The sequence below is a fragment of the Macaca fascicularis genome, chromosome 1 (assembly GCF_037993035.2).
Source record: "Macaca fascicularis isolate 582-1 chromosome 1, T2T-MFA8v1.1".
Classification (NCBI taxonomy): domain Eukaryota; kingdom Metazoa; phylum Chordata; class Mammalia; order Primates; family Cercopithecidae; genus Macaca; species Macaca fascicularis.
In genome coordinates this window covers 78741073-78759135 of record NC_088375.1, presented here as the reverse complement: position 1 = coordinate 78759135, position 18063 = coordinate 78741073, and the positions used below count along the sequence as shown (strand labels likewise).

The 18063-nt window shown below is 44.3% G+C and overlaps 2 protein-coding genes across 19 annotated transcripts in view; both read right to left on the bottom strand.

The window, feature by feature from the left end:
• The window catches only part of MTARC1 (mitochondrial amidoxime reducing component 1), a 41652-nt gene extending 26820 nt beyond the window's left edge, over positions 1-14832 (bottom strand). For 3 of the 17 annotated variants that reach the window (XM_074036787.1, XM_065542183.2, XM_065542186.1), the window contains exons 1-4: positions 14504-14832; positions 10103-10276; positions 4959-5121; positions 3698-3889 (exon numbers count right to left, since the gene is read on the bottom strand). In XM_074036787.1, the coding sequence (XP_073892888.1) occupies positions 3698-3889; positions 4959-5121; positions 10103-10276; positions 14504-14778 (804 nt within the window). In that variant the 5' untranslated portion in view covers positions 14779-14832. Of the gene's footprint in view, positions 1-1809; positions 2145-3490; positions 3612-3697; positions 3890-4958; positions 5122-10102; positions 10277-14503 lie in introns of all 17 variants that reach the window. The other 14 variants (XM_074036789.1, XM_065542185.2, XM_005540899.4 and 11 more) reach the window with 8 other exon arrangements.
• A 2365-nt stretch (positions 14833-17197) lies between these two features.
• Positions 17198-18063, bottom strand: part of MTARC2 (mitochondrial amidoxime reducing component 2) — a 36233-nt gene continuing 35367 nt past the window's right edge. For both annotated transcript variants that reach the window (XM_045397464.2, XM_074036811.1), the window contains one exon: positions 17198-18045. The gene's annotated coding sequence lies outside the window, so the exon portion shown is untranslated. The remainder of the gene's footprint in view (positions 18046-18063) is intronic.

Here is an 18063-nt window from a genome sequence, read left to right as displayed (position 1 = left end):
ATGACCATTCTCTCACACCTTCATAGCCCTGTGTATGCACCCCTGCCTCAGTGCTCCCCCTTCTCCTGGATAATACTTATCCGGTCATTCATTTAACAGATAAGTAGTGCACACCTACTGTGTGCCAGGGGCTCTCCTAGGGGCTGGAGATAAAGAGCTTGCATAGGGGAAACAGACAATACACTAAAACCTGAGTACACACGGCTTGTTAGGTGGGGTGTGTGCTGTGGGGGTCTGGATGAGTGGGGTCAGTGAAGACTGCAGCAGGGGACTGAAAGAGGCACTGGAGTGAGCCATGAGGCCTGTGAGGGAAGGTATGCCAGGCAGAGGACCCAGCCAGGACACAGAGAAAAGGCCAGTATGGCTGGGGCAGAATGAGACAGCAGAGGGGAGTGAGAGGAGAAGGGGCTGGGAGCTGGCGGGGTGTCATGTTGGGCCTTCAAGGCCATCCATAAGGATCCCATCTTTTACTTGAAGAAAGGTGGAGAACTGTGAGAGGGCTTTGAGCTGAAGAATCACATGATGTTACTTACATCAACAGGGTTACTTTGACAGATGTGCTGAGAACAGCCCATGGATGGTGGCAGGGCTGGGTCAAGAGTGGGGCAGGAAGGCCAGTGAACCCAGGCTATTGCAGCACCAGTGGTGACTACATCCAGGCAGGGAGGGGTGTGGGGAGGAGGGCCCAGCCATAAAGATTTGTCAACTGTAGGAACTTGGGATATGAGACAAAGAGAAGAACAAAGGGTGGTTCGCAGTTTGGGGCCTGAGCCAGCAGAAGTCAGGGCTGCTGTGTGCTGAGATGGGCGAGACTGGGCACAGCAGGCTTTAGGGTGGAAACCTGACCCTCAATTTCAGACATCCTGACATTGGATTAGACATCCACATGGAGCTATGGAGAAGCAGGGGAAAGCTCTGGCAGAAGGATATAGTTAGGAGTCCTCAGGGCAGATGAGGTTTTGAAAATGAAAGAAAGAAAGAAAAGAAAGGAAAGAAAGGAAAGAAAGAAAGAAAAGAAAGAAAAGAAAGAAAGGAAGGAAGGAAGGAAGGAAGGAAGGAAAGAAGGAAGGAAGGAAGGGAGGGGAGGGAGGGGAGGGAGGGGAGGGAGGGAAGGGAGGGAAGGGAGGGAAGGGAGGGAAGGGAAGGAAGGAAAAAGGAAGGAAGGAAAGAAGGAAGGAAGGAAGGAACAGATCAGAAAAGTGAGTGCAGACAAATGAGAAAGGTTCTGAGACCAGAGCCCTGGGTGCCCCACGCTTCAGCTCACCCCACAATGCAGGTGTTAGTCACGTCCCCAGGTCTGGCTGCTCACCACCCTCCTGGCCATGTCTTACTGGACTGTGACTGCTTGTTCACTATCTGACCACCCTGAGCTCCTCAGGAGAAGCAAATGCATTTCTTCAACTCTTGTTCTCAGGTGTCTATTCACAGCGCACACCACACAGGGGCAGCAACCCACTAGATGATGGGTGAATTACTAGATACAAGGCCGGCTCAGCCACCATTGTGTTACCGCCCAACTTCACATACAGAATGTTCTCAATTAGGAAACTCTCAGAGATAGAGAGAGAGATGCGGGTTTTTAAAGTAAGATTCAATTGAAAGAAATCTCCGAGATCTGAAGTTCTACTCTGGGCCGTCTCCTCCTCTCCTCTCATCCGAATCTTACTGTCACAGAATTTTGGAGTGGAAATGGCTTCAGTATGACCCTCGGTGCACAGATCACACCAGGGGAAAGAAAGCTTAAAGCCGATCATAGGGAGAAAGCTGGGGGGTCTGAGCCAAACTCCCAGGAATGAAACTCTTCCTTACCTTTCTGTGGTACTTAATGTCCTAGAACTTTTCCACAAATTGTCATCGACCTTGATTCTCACAGCTCCCATCAGGCGAGGGAGTCATTGGAATTGCCCATGTTTTACAACTGCAAGAAGCAGAGGCCTCGGCAGGTTCGGTGACCTGTTCAGGCTTGTGTGGTCACTTGCTGAAGCAGGCAGAGTGGAATCCAGCTGTCCCAGCCCCACGGATATGCCCTAGAATTCTCAGGGTTCCTCTGGCCTTGTACAATTGGGGTTCAAAACCCAGCCCCTCCTTGCTGTGGTATAGCCTAGGGCAGGCCACCTCACCTCCCCAAGCCTCTCTCTTCTCTCCTGTAAGATAGGAATAATAGCTTTACCCTGCTGGGCTCTGTGAGGCATAGAAGAGACAACATACTTAAGTGAAACACAAGTGTTTATTCAAAACCCTCCCCACTCATTTCTCTTTTCCTGAGAAGGAATGTTCTCAGGAAAAATGACTCTCCTAGCCATAGCTAGTGGAAGATGAATATCAAGGACATGGTCAAAGGCAACCAAACAGAGATTATTTTCCTGTTGTCTGAGTCAGGCTGGCCCATTGTGCACAGAAGCAGGACAGGCAGCGCTCCCTTGTCACAAAGAAGCACTGAGAGACGCCCAACCCAGGACCGTGGGGGATACGCACACAGTCCACCTGCCTCACACTAGGAAGTTCTCTGCCATCTTTAGAAGAAACGCTACCCTTGGAAGGTGGGAGCCAAGAGTATTTTATATAAAGCATTAGCAGTGGATTTGGGAGTACTTTCATTATCCTCCATCGATTGATACTGCATTTATACACCTCATAAATTACATTATCCAAATTGATCCTTCAACAGACCTTTAAGGTAACCCTAGGCAGAAATACGATTATCTCATCATTCAGGCAAGGTAAGTGGGACATAGCAGTGCTGCTCAAAGTCATGCAGAAGCCAGCACAGAAGCTGAAACCAGCCCTCACATCCTCTTGTTTGAATGTGGGAACCAAATTCATATATTATTTCTCTTTCAGCACAGCTTTGCCTCCGTACAGCAAAAGTGAAGAACAGAATTGGTTCCTCTGAGTATAAAAGGTTAAAACTCAATTGCTTTGACTCCATTTTTCCCTGTTATGGAGGAAATGGGCAAACGTAAGAACCACTATATTGTCCCTTTTACCTCTCCCTTCTCAACATAAACATGAGGCACAACAAGAGCTCCTGAATTCCTAGCTGGGGGTCAGGGCTTCTGTTGAGTATCCACAGCTGGTGGCCACTCCCCAAGCCTCTAGGCCACCAACCTCTGCCTTCATGGAAGCCCAGGGAGAGAATCAGGTTAAACAGCCAAAGGCTATTTATTACAAAGTAAATTTGCTGCCATAATCCTGCGGAATCCCGGACACCAAGCCTCAGGGCTATTCAAGCTAAGTCACCACGCAGACATCTGAGGGCAGATGGAAGGTGGCACTGCAGGCGTTTTAGGGCAGTGCCATCAAGCCCAGGGGCAACAACCTCTCCCAACCCTCACCCAGCAGCCTTGCGGTAAATGCCTGTCTTCTCCAAGAGAGCCATCTACTAAACAGGAAGACCATCCTTCGACAAGACAGGAGCACACACTTTCTTTGTTCCACGGCCCACACAGATCATGTAGTCTGTGCAAGAAAATTTGACTCAACCATGAACCTGTCAACTCAGAATTCTCCTTAGAAGCCACAGATACTGAACTGCTTCCTTGATGACAGTCTCTGACCCATCAATATTTGTATCCTCCACACAGAAGTCTGCACTTATTAGGTGAATAAATCTAAAAATCAAATTGTTATGTATTACAGAGTTGATAAATAATGCACCCTTCAGAATAATCTAATCCAATGTCAAAGACTTTCATACCTTAAAAAAGAAGTCAAATCCAAGGAAAGATGCAAAGGGGCATAGCGTTACCTCTGCATAGACATCGCATCCTGAAATTACAATATTGGGCCTGAAGTTGGTTGCTTTAACTTTCTTCTCTAGCCTGGAGTTGAGATCCGCTAGCGACGCCTCAGAAAGGATCATGAATGGGCTGGTGTCTGAGTAAGCAATCTGATAGGGAAATACACATTGTTATAACACATGGCACACCAACTTTTCAGTGGCTAGGTGTGCCTCGCTCCTAGACATACCCTCCGTGCTCCACCCCACCCCACACACAATCTTTCAAAGTAGTTCTCTTATTCTTGTAATAGAAGTCACAGTGACTCAGAAGCTTTAAATAGCCTTGAGACAGCAGAAACTGCATGGTGGAATGAAGGGAACAAGGACTCAGAATCCATCCTAAGCTGCCACAAGGCATGTGCCCTTGGGGACATCACTGCACCTTTCTAAGTCTCCAGTTTCTCGAATGTTTAATAAGTTGGTTGAGTTTGATGACCTCATTATGTTTGATTTAAATGCTCACTAATTCCATGAACACTTATTTTTATGCAACTTACAAATTAATATTTATGTTGACCATAATTTATGCATTTGCTTGTTTGTTTATTTATATATTTTGAGACAGGGTCTCTTTGTAGCCCGGGCTGCAATGCAATGGCGCCACCACAGGTCACTGCAGCCTCAACTCTCTGGGCTCAAGCAATCCTCCCACCTCAGCCTCCTTAGCAGCAAGGACTACAGCATAATTTCTTTTTTATGCGCATGGTAAAAGCAGTATATGGTGCTACCAACCCTGCTTTTATGATGAATCCTTAGAGCTTTATGCCATTAAGGCTGATCATTTGAGTCTGTGTATCTCCACACCCATGCCAACTCACATAGCTGGAATCTGACATACAACTGCAAACTAAAAATTCTGGACTCCACGTGCAATTACAGAATGGAATGAAAAAAAAAAAAAAACACTGGTGCAGGACAGTTTTGAAACCCTACTGGCATCAGAATGCTTACACAAATAGGAAGGTAGATGCTCAAGGGCAAAAATTCAAGAGTCCCCCAAATGAAGAAACAAATGATGCTTCCAAGGGAAGGGCTTTATTTCTGCCTACTGCTTGTGGTCTAAGCTACCAGAGGGCTGCCCCGAAAACAAGAGAGCCGAGGTCATCAGAGATGCCACCTGAGCCCGCCGGGCTGGGGGTGACTGCTTTCTACCAATAGAGGCAGCAGAACCTCTCACCTGGTCCTTGGGTCGGAACAAGTCTGCTATTTGGTGAGGATGTCTCGGTCGCATGTGAGGCTCGAAGTGCACCAGGCGGTAGGACTGTGACTTCAGGAAGCTGGTTATCCACTGGGCGGCGGCCTCACCACAGTCTCTGCCCTCAATCTCCAGGCCATGGACTCTGCAGGGGTGGCAGGAACAAAGGGCAGACATGTCTTTGAAAATCCATGCACCCTAATATGTGCCAGTTATATCAGAAAAGCTGCTTCTAGCTGTAACATTACTGTCATATCTTAATTACCAGAAGATGTAATTTTAGTGCTGGCTCTGACTCCAAACCTGCGTCAGCCCACATGAAAGTGAAAGCACCCCTTTAAGCTTTGCTTTCCCCATTTTAAAAAATCAAGTTTTGTACAACTGTGTCTCCCTACCTGGAAGGAATGCAGGGAGGATGAAATGAAATCATATATTTGAAAATGTACTGAGTTCTCCAGAAGAAAACTAATGTATCAGTGTAAACTTAGAATTACTGCAAAATCTAGTTCACCCAGCTGAATAGCGACCAGAAATCTTTATTCACAGGCCTGGCTATACTTTGCCAGTATAGTAACAGCAACAATATGAAAATGTTCTATAAAGTCTAAAACATTACAGATAATAACTTTATATATAACAAACATTAACAGTAATAGTCTATTTATTTTATAATAACAATAATAATCTACTAGATTTGATGGCAAGTTATAACTTTGTAGGATTTGAAGTTCCTACTCTCCAGCACATAGCCATGTGCAGGGCTGTTCGGCGTTATATGAATTTCACAGCTATAGAGAGGAAAATAAATGCTATGGTGTAGGCCAGCGTTTCACAAAGTGCAGGACCATTGCCACTGCTGGCATTCAAGATAACTGCAGATGGCACCTGGGTATAGCATTAAATAACAGTGAATTGCACAGAGAGAAATTTCCGTTTAGTGGTAATAAATCTTTACCTTTTAGCAACACTTGATAATCACCTCTTCTAACAAAGAAAGAACACACCTTAGGTCCAGAGACCTCTGTAGGCAACAGTTTCTAGCTAGAATTTAGTAATGTTTTAGCATATTGAGTGTTTGTTAATTTCTGGCAAATTATATAGGTAGCAATATAAAATTTGTATACAGGTAGCCATATAAGGTTTATAGGTAGCCACATAAATTTATATATAAACCCATATATATAAATTATATAGGTAGTCATATAAAGCCATATACCTGGCAAATGATATAGGTAGCTATATAAAGTTTCTTTTTTAAATAAATGTGTTTAAGATTAGTTTTTAAGCTGAATCAATTTAAAGAAAAACATTAAATAAATAAGAGCACAGGTGGTTTATGGTTTGGCCTACTGTCATGGTGGTGTTATGCAAATGCTGGAAGTTTGAGAAAGCTTAGTGGATCAAGTAAATCTACTTGGCTGGGCATTCCATTTCCACAAATGACTAGCTCCATGACCTTGGTGATAGTTTCTTATTCTGAGACTCAGTTTCTTCATCAATAAAATGGGGGTAGGAGCACAACTTTGTTGTGAGGATTAGGAACAATCTGTAAGAAGCCCCCAAACAATTCTTAGGACTGGGATGTGCTCAGTAGGCGGTAATGACCTAGGGTCCTCCAACCAAGTTATTTCAAGCTATCTTTGTATAGTTAGTCCACAAATCAAACATTTAATCAAACAAAAGCATCCATTCTCTAATAATAATGTACAAATGGATTTTTATATTGTGAAATAATATAGAGTATAGTATCCTATATGTTTTTATATAATTTTATTTTATTGCTTTATATCTAAAATGAGAAATCATTACTAACAGTGTCTGGGTTACATAAAGCAGTGGGATTAGTGTATTCAAAGGTTTCATAAATGTTTAAAAACTTCAGAAGTGTAACACTCATGTAGAAAAGTGCACTGCTGTAGTATATGACTTGATACCTTTTCGCACACTGTCACCCCACCCATTCTAAATTAACTTCCTGAGAATCAGAGGGCTGAAATATGCACCCAAGGCCTATGAAGTAATGAGAACATTTACAAAGACCAGGAGTGTTTGTGTTACCCTTTTCTGGATCAAGATGAAAAATAAATAAAATGAATAAAATAAATGTACCCAAATTTATACACCCAAATGGATATTACCTTTCAGAGCAGTCACCTTGGGAAGTAATCATTCTAACCTATTATTAATCATATCTACTTATTACTACTTTTAAGCCTAACCTCACTTTTTAACCAAAAAAAAAAAAAAATGGTCCTATCATTTTCTTATTCACAGGGTTTAGCTCCAAACAATTTTTTACTTTTCCCCAAAAATCAAATTCACCAGTTCTAGAACTGAGTGTATGTGAAGGGCTTAGCGTCTGTGTGTGTGTGCAGTTTAATGTCTGAAATGCTGATTTCAGAAGCATCTTGTGAAATGCCAGCATTACCAAATATCTAGGTATGGAGACAGCCTTGAAGGTCATTGCCTTGTTAGACGCCTCTTTGCTGGTGCCTAAGAAAAAAAAAAAAAATCAACCTCCTTTCTCCAGAGTCAAACCCTTACAGCTCACCAAGGTACCCTTTCAGTCTCAACTTGCCATTCGGCAGCCCAGGGCTTCCCTTAGTTGCTTTTACAGGAGGGTGTGAGGGCGCACAGCAGAGGATGTAAACAGGAAGGCTGCTTTGACTCCTCAGGGCTTCAGTTCGCAATAATTATTTTTACAAAGTCAAAACATTTGCATCTATCTTGGGCCATTTAGGCATCTGCCCTGTTAATCTGACACTGATTTCCATTGCAACCTCTATTTCTAGATCCTGGGGTTGAGGTTCATAATCACCCAGAACTTGAGGCCTTTCAGCGAGTAGAATTTGTTCTGCCTTCTTCCTGCTCCTCCCATGTTTGTCCTGAGTTCTCACTGGCCTCTGCTGTATCTTGGCCCCAGCACTCCACCTGTACACTGTCCCAAAGAGTGCAAGCAAAGAATTAAAATAAAATTCCAGATGCTTCTATAACCTTTGACCCTTTGACAAAGATAACGTAGGCATGGCTTGAGATGGTTTGAGGTTTGAGGCCGTTTGCCTGAATAATCCACAGCAAAAGTCCCTAATTCTCTGTATCTTATTAGTAGCAGGCAAGGCACGTGAGAAGATCAAGTAACATCTTCAACCATGAAAACAGGTGTACTGCCTGTGATCACGACCTTCTGAAAGTGACCCCAGAGCCCCAAGAACTCATCAGAAATCTTTAAGAAACTGTGGGCTGAGGTTACAACTTCCTCATAAGAGAATAGGTTGGGCTGTCAAAAGAAACCTGAGTCCAGAAGATCCTTGGAATCTTTGGATGAAGAGTCTGTATACTACCGTAGCATGTCTAAGCCTTTTCAGTTTGCAATTTCCAAGCATGCCCTTGTTTAGTCTTTTGGGCATGGACCAAATGCCCATATGGGACTGTGAAAAAAGTTTCGAAACAATTTCAAATGAATTGAAAATTAAACAAAAAATTAACTGTAAGAAAATATGGGTAAATATCTAACCATGGCAAATAAACACAAATCATGACATGGATAAACATGAAATACAAATTGCAATATAAATATTTAAAATCTTACCTCATTCAGGGAAAAATGCAAATTAAAGTAACAAGAAATTATCGTTTTTGCTCATAAAAATGGCAAAATATTTTTTAATATAATGGTTACAATGGAATTGGTGAAACCACTCTGCAAACAATTTAGCAAGATGTATCAAAAGCCTGCAGGATCCATATTCTTATTTCAAACAAAACCACTGCTAGAATTTTTTCCTAAGAAAACAACAAATGATATAAACAAAGATTTATGCCAAGATACTCATCACATTCTTCTTAATATCTGGAAAAAAATTAAGACAATCAAAATGTTTAATCATGGGGCATGTTAAAATGCATTAGAGGACACCCACACAATGAAATATTATGCCAACATGAAAAATGGTATCCTTAAAGATTTTTTAACAATATGAAAAAATACTCAACTTTATCAGTTTAAGTATATAAACAATATGAAAGGATTTTTTGTATTATTTCCATTTGTTTTCTAAGTAACAGGCATAGAGACAGAAAGAAAATATGCCACAATATTAATTACAGTTATCACAGATTTTGTTTCTTTTTTTTTTGGTATTTCCCAATTTTTCAACAATGAATATGTACCACTTTTTTTAATCTGAAAAACCACCAATTTCAATAAAAGTATATTATCATATTTAAAACTAAAATGTAGAAATTATATCAGTGTTGCATTTTGTGAACTTTTCTGGGTCTTTAGACATTTTTCAGATAACTACATTTTTTGAGGTGATACTACTTTTTTATGATAGGCTATAAACTACATGTAACATTCGCAGTGCATTTTTATTCCAAATGCAGAAACTATAACAAGAATATAACTAGACCAACTTTAATTTTGCCGTAATGAGATAAGAAATCAACTCTAGACATGACTGCTTAGAGGCAAAGCTAGTTTTCCTAGAATTGCTTCGCTGCAGCCCTTCTGATGTTGAGGGAAGGGCTTCTGTACACAACACCCTCCTGGGCTGCATCCCCAGCCTCATTCTGACACTGACCGCTGAGCAGCCACTGGCTGGATCACTCTTCTAGCTAGAGCTGTTCTTTTCTATTTTGGTTCTTTCATTAGAACTAAATCTTATGGGTCACATAGCCATTTGCAACTCCTTTCCTAACTCAGATTTGGAAGGTACCCAGTTTTTCCAAGCCAAGTAGAAAAAGTTCTATGAGAATACGTAGATCGAATCTCACCTCTGCTAGGACACTCGCCCCCACCACTCCTACCCCATTTTTGTGCTTGATCTTTGGGTGCTGTTATTTTTCTCTTGTTGACATGACAATATGCTTTTGTTCTCATGGGTTTCTACATAGCACTTTCAATGTGTTGTTGTCATCTCAACAACACAAGTTTCTGAAGCTGCTTCCTTCTTTCTCCTTCTTTTAGATCTTCATAATGTTGAAGACTTGGTTTTACATATGGTACACACACAATCAACAGTTCATTATTGATATGTTTCTCAGGATTCCCTCTAGAGTTTACGCTTTCTCAAAATTGCATGACTATTCATTCATGCAAGGGCTACGACCTGCCCTTTCCTTACCTGCACTTGCGCACTGCATTTGTGGTGGGCGTTTTGATGGGCAGTAGTAGATCCTTTGTGTAGGCTGCACTGAGAGTCAGGGTGTCACCATCACAGGTCAGGGAAATCAGGACCAGGCGAGGCTCCTGGCGAGCGGTAACCATGTTTCCCTCCTGGTTGATCACAAGCCAAAACCTGCCATTTTCAAAACACAGGATATATGTGAACTAGTATGACAGGAAGCCAGACTCTGGAGGAGCTCCAATTAGACACTGTTGTCATCTTTGACTTCTTCCCCATAAGCCTGGTGTGTGTGAGTTTGAGAGTGTGTGTCTGTCTGTCTTAAACATCAGCACACAGGACTCAGTCTGTCACTTAATTTCAAAGGGTTTAATAACCACTCAAGCATCCAACATATCTAGAGAACAGTTTGAGCTCTTTGATGGCACAGAAATCAAAGATGTTAATTATATTTTCATCTCAATCTCTAGAAAGCCTGAACGCTTTCATTAAACATGCTCCAAGCAGATGACAAGAATCTATTTTACAGAAAGACTTTAAGGGCAGGAGGAAACACAGTGCCTGGCATCCGGTAGGCAATGGGCTCTCATCGGCGGAAACAGGAGGGCTGTTGCTCATATTGTTCACAGAGCATGCAGTTTAGCTGAGCAACATGCATTGCCACTTATACTCTGCCAGTTCCAGCCCCCCACCTTTAAAAACTTTTTATGTTCCAATATTCAGTGCTGTCCATTCTGCAATTTGCTAAACTAGACAGTATTTTTTTCTCTGGCCCAGTATTCCTGGTCTACAGGTACTTCCTAGAAAAAAAGATAAATGGAGACATAAGGGCAATAGAAAGAGCCATTTCCAGAACAAGAACAATACGTTTTTGTAGGTTGTCTCTCAGCTACCAAAGAAACAAAACATATTGTCATTTCAATCCTTTCAGTACATGCTAATCAAATGATTACAGTTATAGAAGTGAGCATGTGCTTTTGAGATTTCCAGACATAAGAAAAAAATATGGCTGGTACTTTAGGTCGTTCAATATATTTCTTGCATCACTTCCAGCAGGTTATCATGGCTGAGCTGTTCAGCTACACTAGAAAAATATGCTCAGTATAAGCCCTTTCCCTAACTGCCCTTTTATCAGACTTCGTTTCTGCACAGACAGAGGCCTGCCCTGCCCCAAATCCTTGGGACCAGCAGGTGAATATTCTCCCTAATATTCTTCCTGGTAATGGCAGTTTAGATCTTTCTAAAATGCAAATCTAACTTTAAGACCCCCTCATTCAAAATCCCTCCACGGTTCCTGCTTTCAGGATAAAGCCAACTCCCAAGCAAGGGCATGCACAGCCCTTCATGATCCAGCTGCTGCTCCAGCCATTCTTACCTCCCGAGGTCTTCACACAGGCCAGTCTTTTATACATTTTTTTTAATTGCAGTAAAATAGATATAAAACATAAAATACCTAGCATACTCCTATGTACAGACCCAAAAGAACTGAAAACAGGAACTCAAACAGATATTTGTGTATCAATCTTTATTGCAGCTTTATTCAAAATGCTAAAAAAGTAGTAACAGCCCAAGTGTCCATCAACAGAGAATGGAATTTTTTAAATGTGATTTTAACCATTTTGAAGTATGCGATTCAGTGGCAGGAAGTACATTCACAGTGTTGTGCAACCATCAGCACTATTTGCAAAACCTTTTCATCACCCCAAACAGAAACTCTGTACCAGTTAAGCAATAACTCCTCATTTTCCCCTTCCCCCTGCCCCCAGTAACATCTAATCCACTTTGTCTCTATAAATTTATCTACTAGACATTTCATATAATCAGAATCATGCAATATTTGTCCTTTTGTGTCTAGCTTATTTCAATTAGCGTTATGTTTTCCAGGGCCATCCATGTTGTAGCACATATCAGAACTTCATTCCTTTTCATGGCTGAATAGTATTCCATTGCATGTATATATCACATTTTGTTTATCCACTCATCCATCAATGGACACTTAGTTGTTTCCACCTTTTGACTACTGTGAGTAACATCATAATGAAGGTTCCACACTCAATGCTGCAAAGAACATTCACCCTATTTATGTCACAGTTCCTTTTGGTAAATACCTTAGAGTAAGTTTGTCCAACCCATGGCCCGTGGGCCACATGTGGCCTAAGATAGCTTTGAATGCAGCCCAACACAAATTGATAAACTTTCTTAAAACATTATGAGATTTTTTTGTGATTTTTTTTTTTTAACTCATCAGCTATTGTTAGTGTTAGTGTATTTTGTGTGTGGCCCAAGACAATTCTTCTTCCGATGTGGCCCAGGGAAATTTAAAGATTGGACAACCCGGCACAGACTGTGCCAGCCTTTCCCCAGCATACACCATCCTCTCAAGCCAAGTGCCTTTGCCCAGCTTATTCTCTCTCTGGAAAGTTCTTCTCCCAACTTACTTGCCCAGCAAGTTCTGAATTATTTTCCGGTTTTCAGTTCAAGCTGTTACTTCCTCTCTGAAGTTGTCCCTGATGGCTCCAGCCAGCTTCCAGCACTGCAACCTCTATGCTGGCACGCTGGCACGTGTCACAACCTCTGTTTAGTTGGTTATCACCTAGGACTGTAAGCCAGTGTTGGCTTCTCTTGATCACACTTTCTGGGAGTGTGTGTTGAACGAAAATAAAGAATTTATCATAGTGTCTGGTACAAAGGCCAGCTCTTCTTATCATCTATTGTAATATGAGCTCAAAAACTGCTTTTTGAATCTACGTAGTAAAATTCCAGGGCCCTTTGCCTCTCGGGCCTACAAAAACTAATTCAGTAAATTCTACCACTTTTCAGAGTCTACTATACAAAACATGGATTTTTTTTTTTTTTTTTAGACGGAGTGTTTCTGTCGCCCAGGCTGGAGTGCAGTGATGCGATCTCCGCTCACTGCAAGCTCCTCCTCCCAGATTCACGCCATTCTCCTGTTTCAGCCTCCTGAGTAGCTGGGACTACAGGAGCCTGCCACCAAGCCTAGCTAATTTTTTGTATTTTTTAGTAGAGACGGAGTTTCACCGTGTTAGCCAGGATGGTCTCGATCTCCCGACCTCGTGATCTGCCCACCTCGGCCCCCCAAAGTGCTAGGATTACAGGCCTGAGCCACCGCGGCTGGCCCAAAACATGGAATATTTAGGATCCTTGGTTTTCTTCCTGAAGCAAAGATGCATGTATCACTAACGTTTCAACTATGTCATGAATTGCCCTCTGTCTTGGGAGCTGGTAGGAAAAAGGTTACAGCTCCCATGAGTCCTGTGTTACTTGCTGAGCTGCGAGGGCTTCTCTGGAAAGGAGTTTCAAGTGCAGCCTCACAATGAGACCCGGGGCTGGTCTGAAGCCAGACCCTAAAGAGGACAAAGCCGCCAGCTCCCGGGTTTTGCAGCCTTTGCTGAACCCCAGGAATCCACGCAGCTCTCAGAACCCAGACAGAACATTAACAAGATCACTCTTTACAAAGCCCCAGTGTGCTAAAGAAAATAAGAGTCCTGATTCCTCTGCTGTGTGGCTCTGAACTCAGCTTCTTTATCCACAAGGGTGCTTGAGACAATTGGGGAAAATAGCATCTGCAATGCCACCCCCGCCTTTTTTTTTTTTTTTTTTTTTTTTAACTTAGTCTCCCTCTGTCGCCCAGGCTGGAGTGCAGTGGCATAATCTTGGCTCACTGCAACCTCCACCTCCCGGGTTCAAGCGATTCTCCTGCCTCAGCCTCCTGAGTAACTGGGATTACAGGTGCGCGCCACCATGCCCGGCTAATTTTTTTTTTTTCTCTTAGTAGAGATGGGGTTTCACCATGTTGGTCAGGCTGGTCTCGAACTCCTGACCTCAGGTGATCCACCCGCCTCGGCCTCCCGAAGTGCTGGGATTACAAGCGTGAGCCACCGCGCCTGAAGGTATTCCTTGAACTGCAGTCATTACTATTATGAGCCCCGCCTTGGTGCGCTCTTGGAGGGCTGGACTCTACAGTTTCAGCTTTCCCCAAGATCTCAAGAAAGTCACTGAAAATAAAGCTACTGGGAACCAATCTCTTTAAGCTAGCCACCTCCACTAAATGGAGATTAAGAAGTTTGCTCACTGGCAGACACCTGGGAGCGATACCACACCTCAGCAGGAGCACATGACGCCAAAGAGCCAGTGAGAGGTGGAAATCCGCCCAACCCGGGAAAACGGGTCCGTGTGCTCAGAGTCCCAGAGCCCCGGGATCTGATGCTGGGGGCTGAGGGTTCCTTTTTCTCTTTGGCCTTTTCTCATCCAACTCCCAGTTTCTTTGTAATAGGAGGAAGGACCTGTTAGCAGACTCTGCAGACCTCCCCTGCACTCCTCCCTTCTCAGACCCTTGCCCGAGGCGGATCAGCGCTGCCCCGCGCCCGCGCTCGGCCGTACCTGTCCCGCAGGTTGCCGCTGCGCAGCCCCATGGCAGTGCACTCGGCCTCGCTCACTGGCACCCCCTTGCAGGATTTCACAGGGTAGATCCAGAGCTGCGCCACTGTGCCCACCTGCTGCAGCAGCCGCCGGCGCTGCGTGGGCCATGCGCGGCGCCAGGCGACAGCCCCCAGCGCCACCGCGGTCAGTCCCAGCACGGCGACCCCGAGCCACCCGGGCCGGGGCTGAGCGAGGAGGACAAAGCCGGCCAGCGCGGAGGAACCGGCGGCGCCCATGGCTGGCTTCTCCGCGAGGTGCCGGCGGCAAGGCCGCAGCGCGCTGGTAGCCCCGGGCAGCTGGGGGAAGGTGCGGCCTTTGGCCCTGAGCCCAAAGGGTGGGCAGTTCCCAAACCCTTCCGGGCCAATCAGAGCAGTGCGTCCTTTTGGGGGGCGGCGCGGGGAGTGGGAGGTGGCTGCTCAGCTTCCACTTGGTCTGCGCCCCATGGCTTCTGCAACCTTCCGTCGCCTGCAGCTCAGGGCGCCGTGCCCTCCCCCACGATCTCTGCAAGTGACCAGTTTATTTACTTACGTATTTATGGGGTTATTTGACCTAAAATAAACAATAGACAACATTTGCAGGACAAAGCGTGATTTTGAAATTAAAAATCAGACAGCGGGCAGCAGCTTCTCCCAGGAATAGTAGAGAGCGGGTTGGCCCTGCCTGGCCTGCGCAGTGTCCAGCTCTCTGCTGCGGCCGCCGTCCCCGCAGGCTGCCCAGGGTTTAGGGAGGTTCCAAAGAGTAGGGGTCTGGTGGAGGAGGATGCTACCAGGCCCTCTGCGCAAGCGAGACAAGGCCAGAGTTCTCCCAGCGGCAGTTCGGAGGGGCAATGGGCGTCTGAGAGCGCCTTCTACGCTCCCGGCGGGGAGCCTCAGCTGCAGCTGCATTGGCAAGGCCTTGGCTCAGAAGTTCAGCACTGCACAAGGTCCCCAGGCTGCTTCTGGCGGGAGGGAATGTCACCTGGTCCTGCAGGCACTCACCTCAGTCACTTGTCACTTCCAAATCAGGTTATATTCCAGTCAACAATATCAGCACACCCGAACAGCATGGTTTAGGAGTCAGGCTCCTGTTTGATGTACCAAGCTATCAAAGGAAAAAATTACTCAAACGCTTATTAAAAAGGTAAGGAAGACTATTCACGGCTATTGTAACAGGGGCATCACAATAGGGGAAAGAGATTAGGCTCAGCTCTGTATTACAGCGAAGACTGCTGGGGGTTTATAGCCAAAGAGCAAAGTTCCTGGGGGTCAGTGAATGAAAAATCTCTAAGAGGAGACATCAAGTGTAGAGGATTCTTGATAAACCCACTTAACAGGATTCTACTGAACTAGGCAAGGACTTACACACTGAGGGTGACAGATGAGGAATCTGAGCAGATATCAAGGATGATCAGATATCAAGGATGGGAGAATACTCTGGAAACTGACTAAGCAGGATTCTTGCTAAACTGGGCTCTGCAGGGAGTAGGGTGGCAAGGTCAAGGCCTCACGAAGAAAAGGGCTCAGAGGAGACTGAAGTTTGGTCGAGAGCCTGTGTCATCCGCAGCTCAGCCATGGTCCCCTGAGCCAGGAGTGTACATTTCAAGACTCAGCCAGAATTGTCCATGCAGGGCAAGGGTGCCTTGGAAGAGAGAAGCGGGAGTTCGCCAAGAGAAAAGAACAACCCTCTCCTCCAGATGGCAACTCACTGCAGAGCAGTTCCATGCTCAGGGAGGCTCTGTCTTTACTGGCCTGAACACTTATCTGTCCTGCTTTTCTGCTCTCTTCTCTTCTCTTCCAACCCCAGGTCACACCCTGTCTGTAAAGGACACAGCTCCGCAGGACGTACCACTTGATCCTCCTCGGAAAGGCAGCTCCGGGGCACCAAATATGTGTTTCTGTTTATCTCCCTCCTGAATTCCTCTTTGAAAATTTAAGAGGAAAAAATGGCTCCCCTATTTTAATGGTTGACTTTAAAGTTCTGATTCTTCCATTTCATCACTTCCAGAATTTACCCAGGGCTACAGCTCACTTACCCCTTTTTTTTTTTTTTTTTTTTTTTTTGAGACGGAGTCTTGCTCTGTCGCCGAGACTGGAGTGCAGTGGCCGGATCTCGGCTCACTGCAAGCTCCGCCTCCCGGGTTTACGCCATTCTCCTGCCTCAGCCTCCCGAGTAGCTGGGACTACAGGCACCTGCCACCTCGCCCGGCTATTTTTTTGTATTTTTTACTAGAGACGGGGTTTCACCGTGTTAGCCAGGATGGTCTCGATCTCCTGACCTCGTGATCCGCCCGTCTCGGCCTCCCAAAGTGCTGGGATTACAGGCTTGAGCCACCGCGCCCGGCCTCACTTACCACTTTTACCTCATAGGGTGCGGAGGATGGTGGTGAATTTCAGTCCCAGAACCCAGCAAAGGAAAATGGAGGAGGAGGGAACAACCACTCCTCACTGACCACTAGGAAGGCCCCTTGCGGACACTGGCCATCCTGCCACAGACAGGACACCGGTGTGCCTGCAGCTCACAATGCCCTCGCCCCCTGCCAATGACAGAAGCCAGTGTTTGTGGAGTCAGATTGTGTCTCTGGAGGCAATCAGAAAGGGTAAGGAAAAATAAATTGCAGTGACTCAAATTCTAATATAAAGAGAGAAGCCCAGGAAGAAGACTCATAAATACCAAAGATAAAGCAGGATTGAGATTCACGTTTATTAGTTACAAAGAAACCATAAAATTGTAAGTAGGTGAATTCATCCATATACTATTTCAGTGAATATTTTTGCTTAAGATCATACCAAAGTAGTTCGTTTTTTTTGTTACAAAAAAATTATTTGCATTGAAAAAAATACGTTCATGCTGTCTTCCTTGCGATCCTACCCTCAAAATTCCATCCTCTTTTAAAGGTCCTCTTCTTTATCTTACTTGGAATTCCAGGTGGTGTATCTGGCAGTTACACACAAACAGATTACTTTTATATGGCTTAACAAAGGTGTAATAGAATATTAAAACTAAGTCTATAAGAGAATTTCCATACTCAAGTACAGCCCAGATTCCATAATGCTAGAGCACATGAGTGAAAAGTCAACAGGACTCAATGGCCACGTAAAGACCAATATTAGGCATTTGTGAGTGTGGTATCATGTGTCCTGCACATCAGGTAATCCTGATAGGTAATAAAAGGAACACATTTTAAAAACATTTTTGCAGCTTTTTAGTTGATTCATTAAACTTACTTTATTCATCAAAAAGTCAGGAAGTAAAAGCATAATAGCCATGATAACATTCAAAATAGCATTTTTGATGATGTTAATTATTTTTAAAGCCTTCAGTACCTAAAATTTATACATATACCTTCATATTCCCACCTTTAATACTTTCCTTGCATTAACCTGGAGCATACACAACTTTGAAAAGTCAAAAATCGAGATTGTTTTCCAGGGTAAAAATAGTTGAAGGCTGGATAATAAGGATTTGCTGAGGTATTGCTGCCGCTGTTGTTAAGATCTCAGTCAATCCCTCCTGGGTGCTGAAGCCTGAATAAATAATAAGAA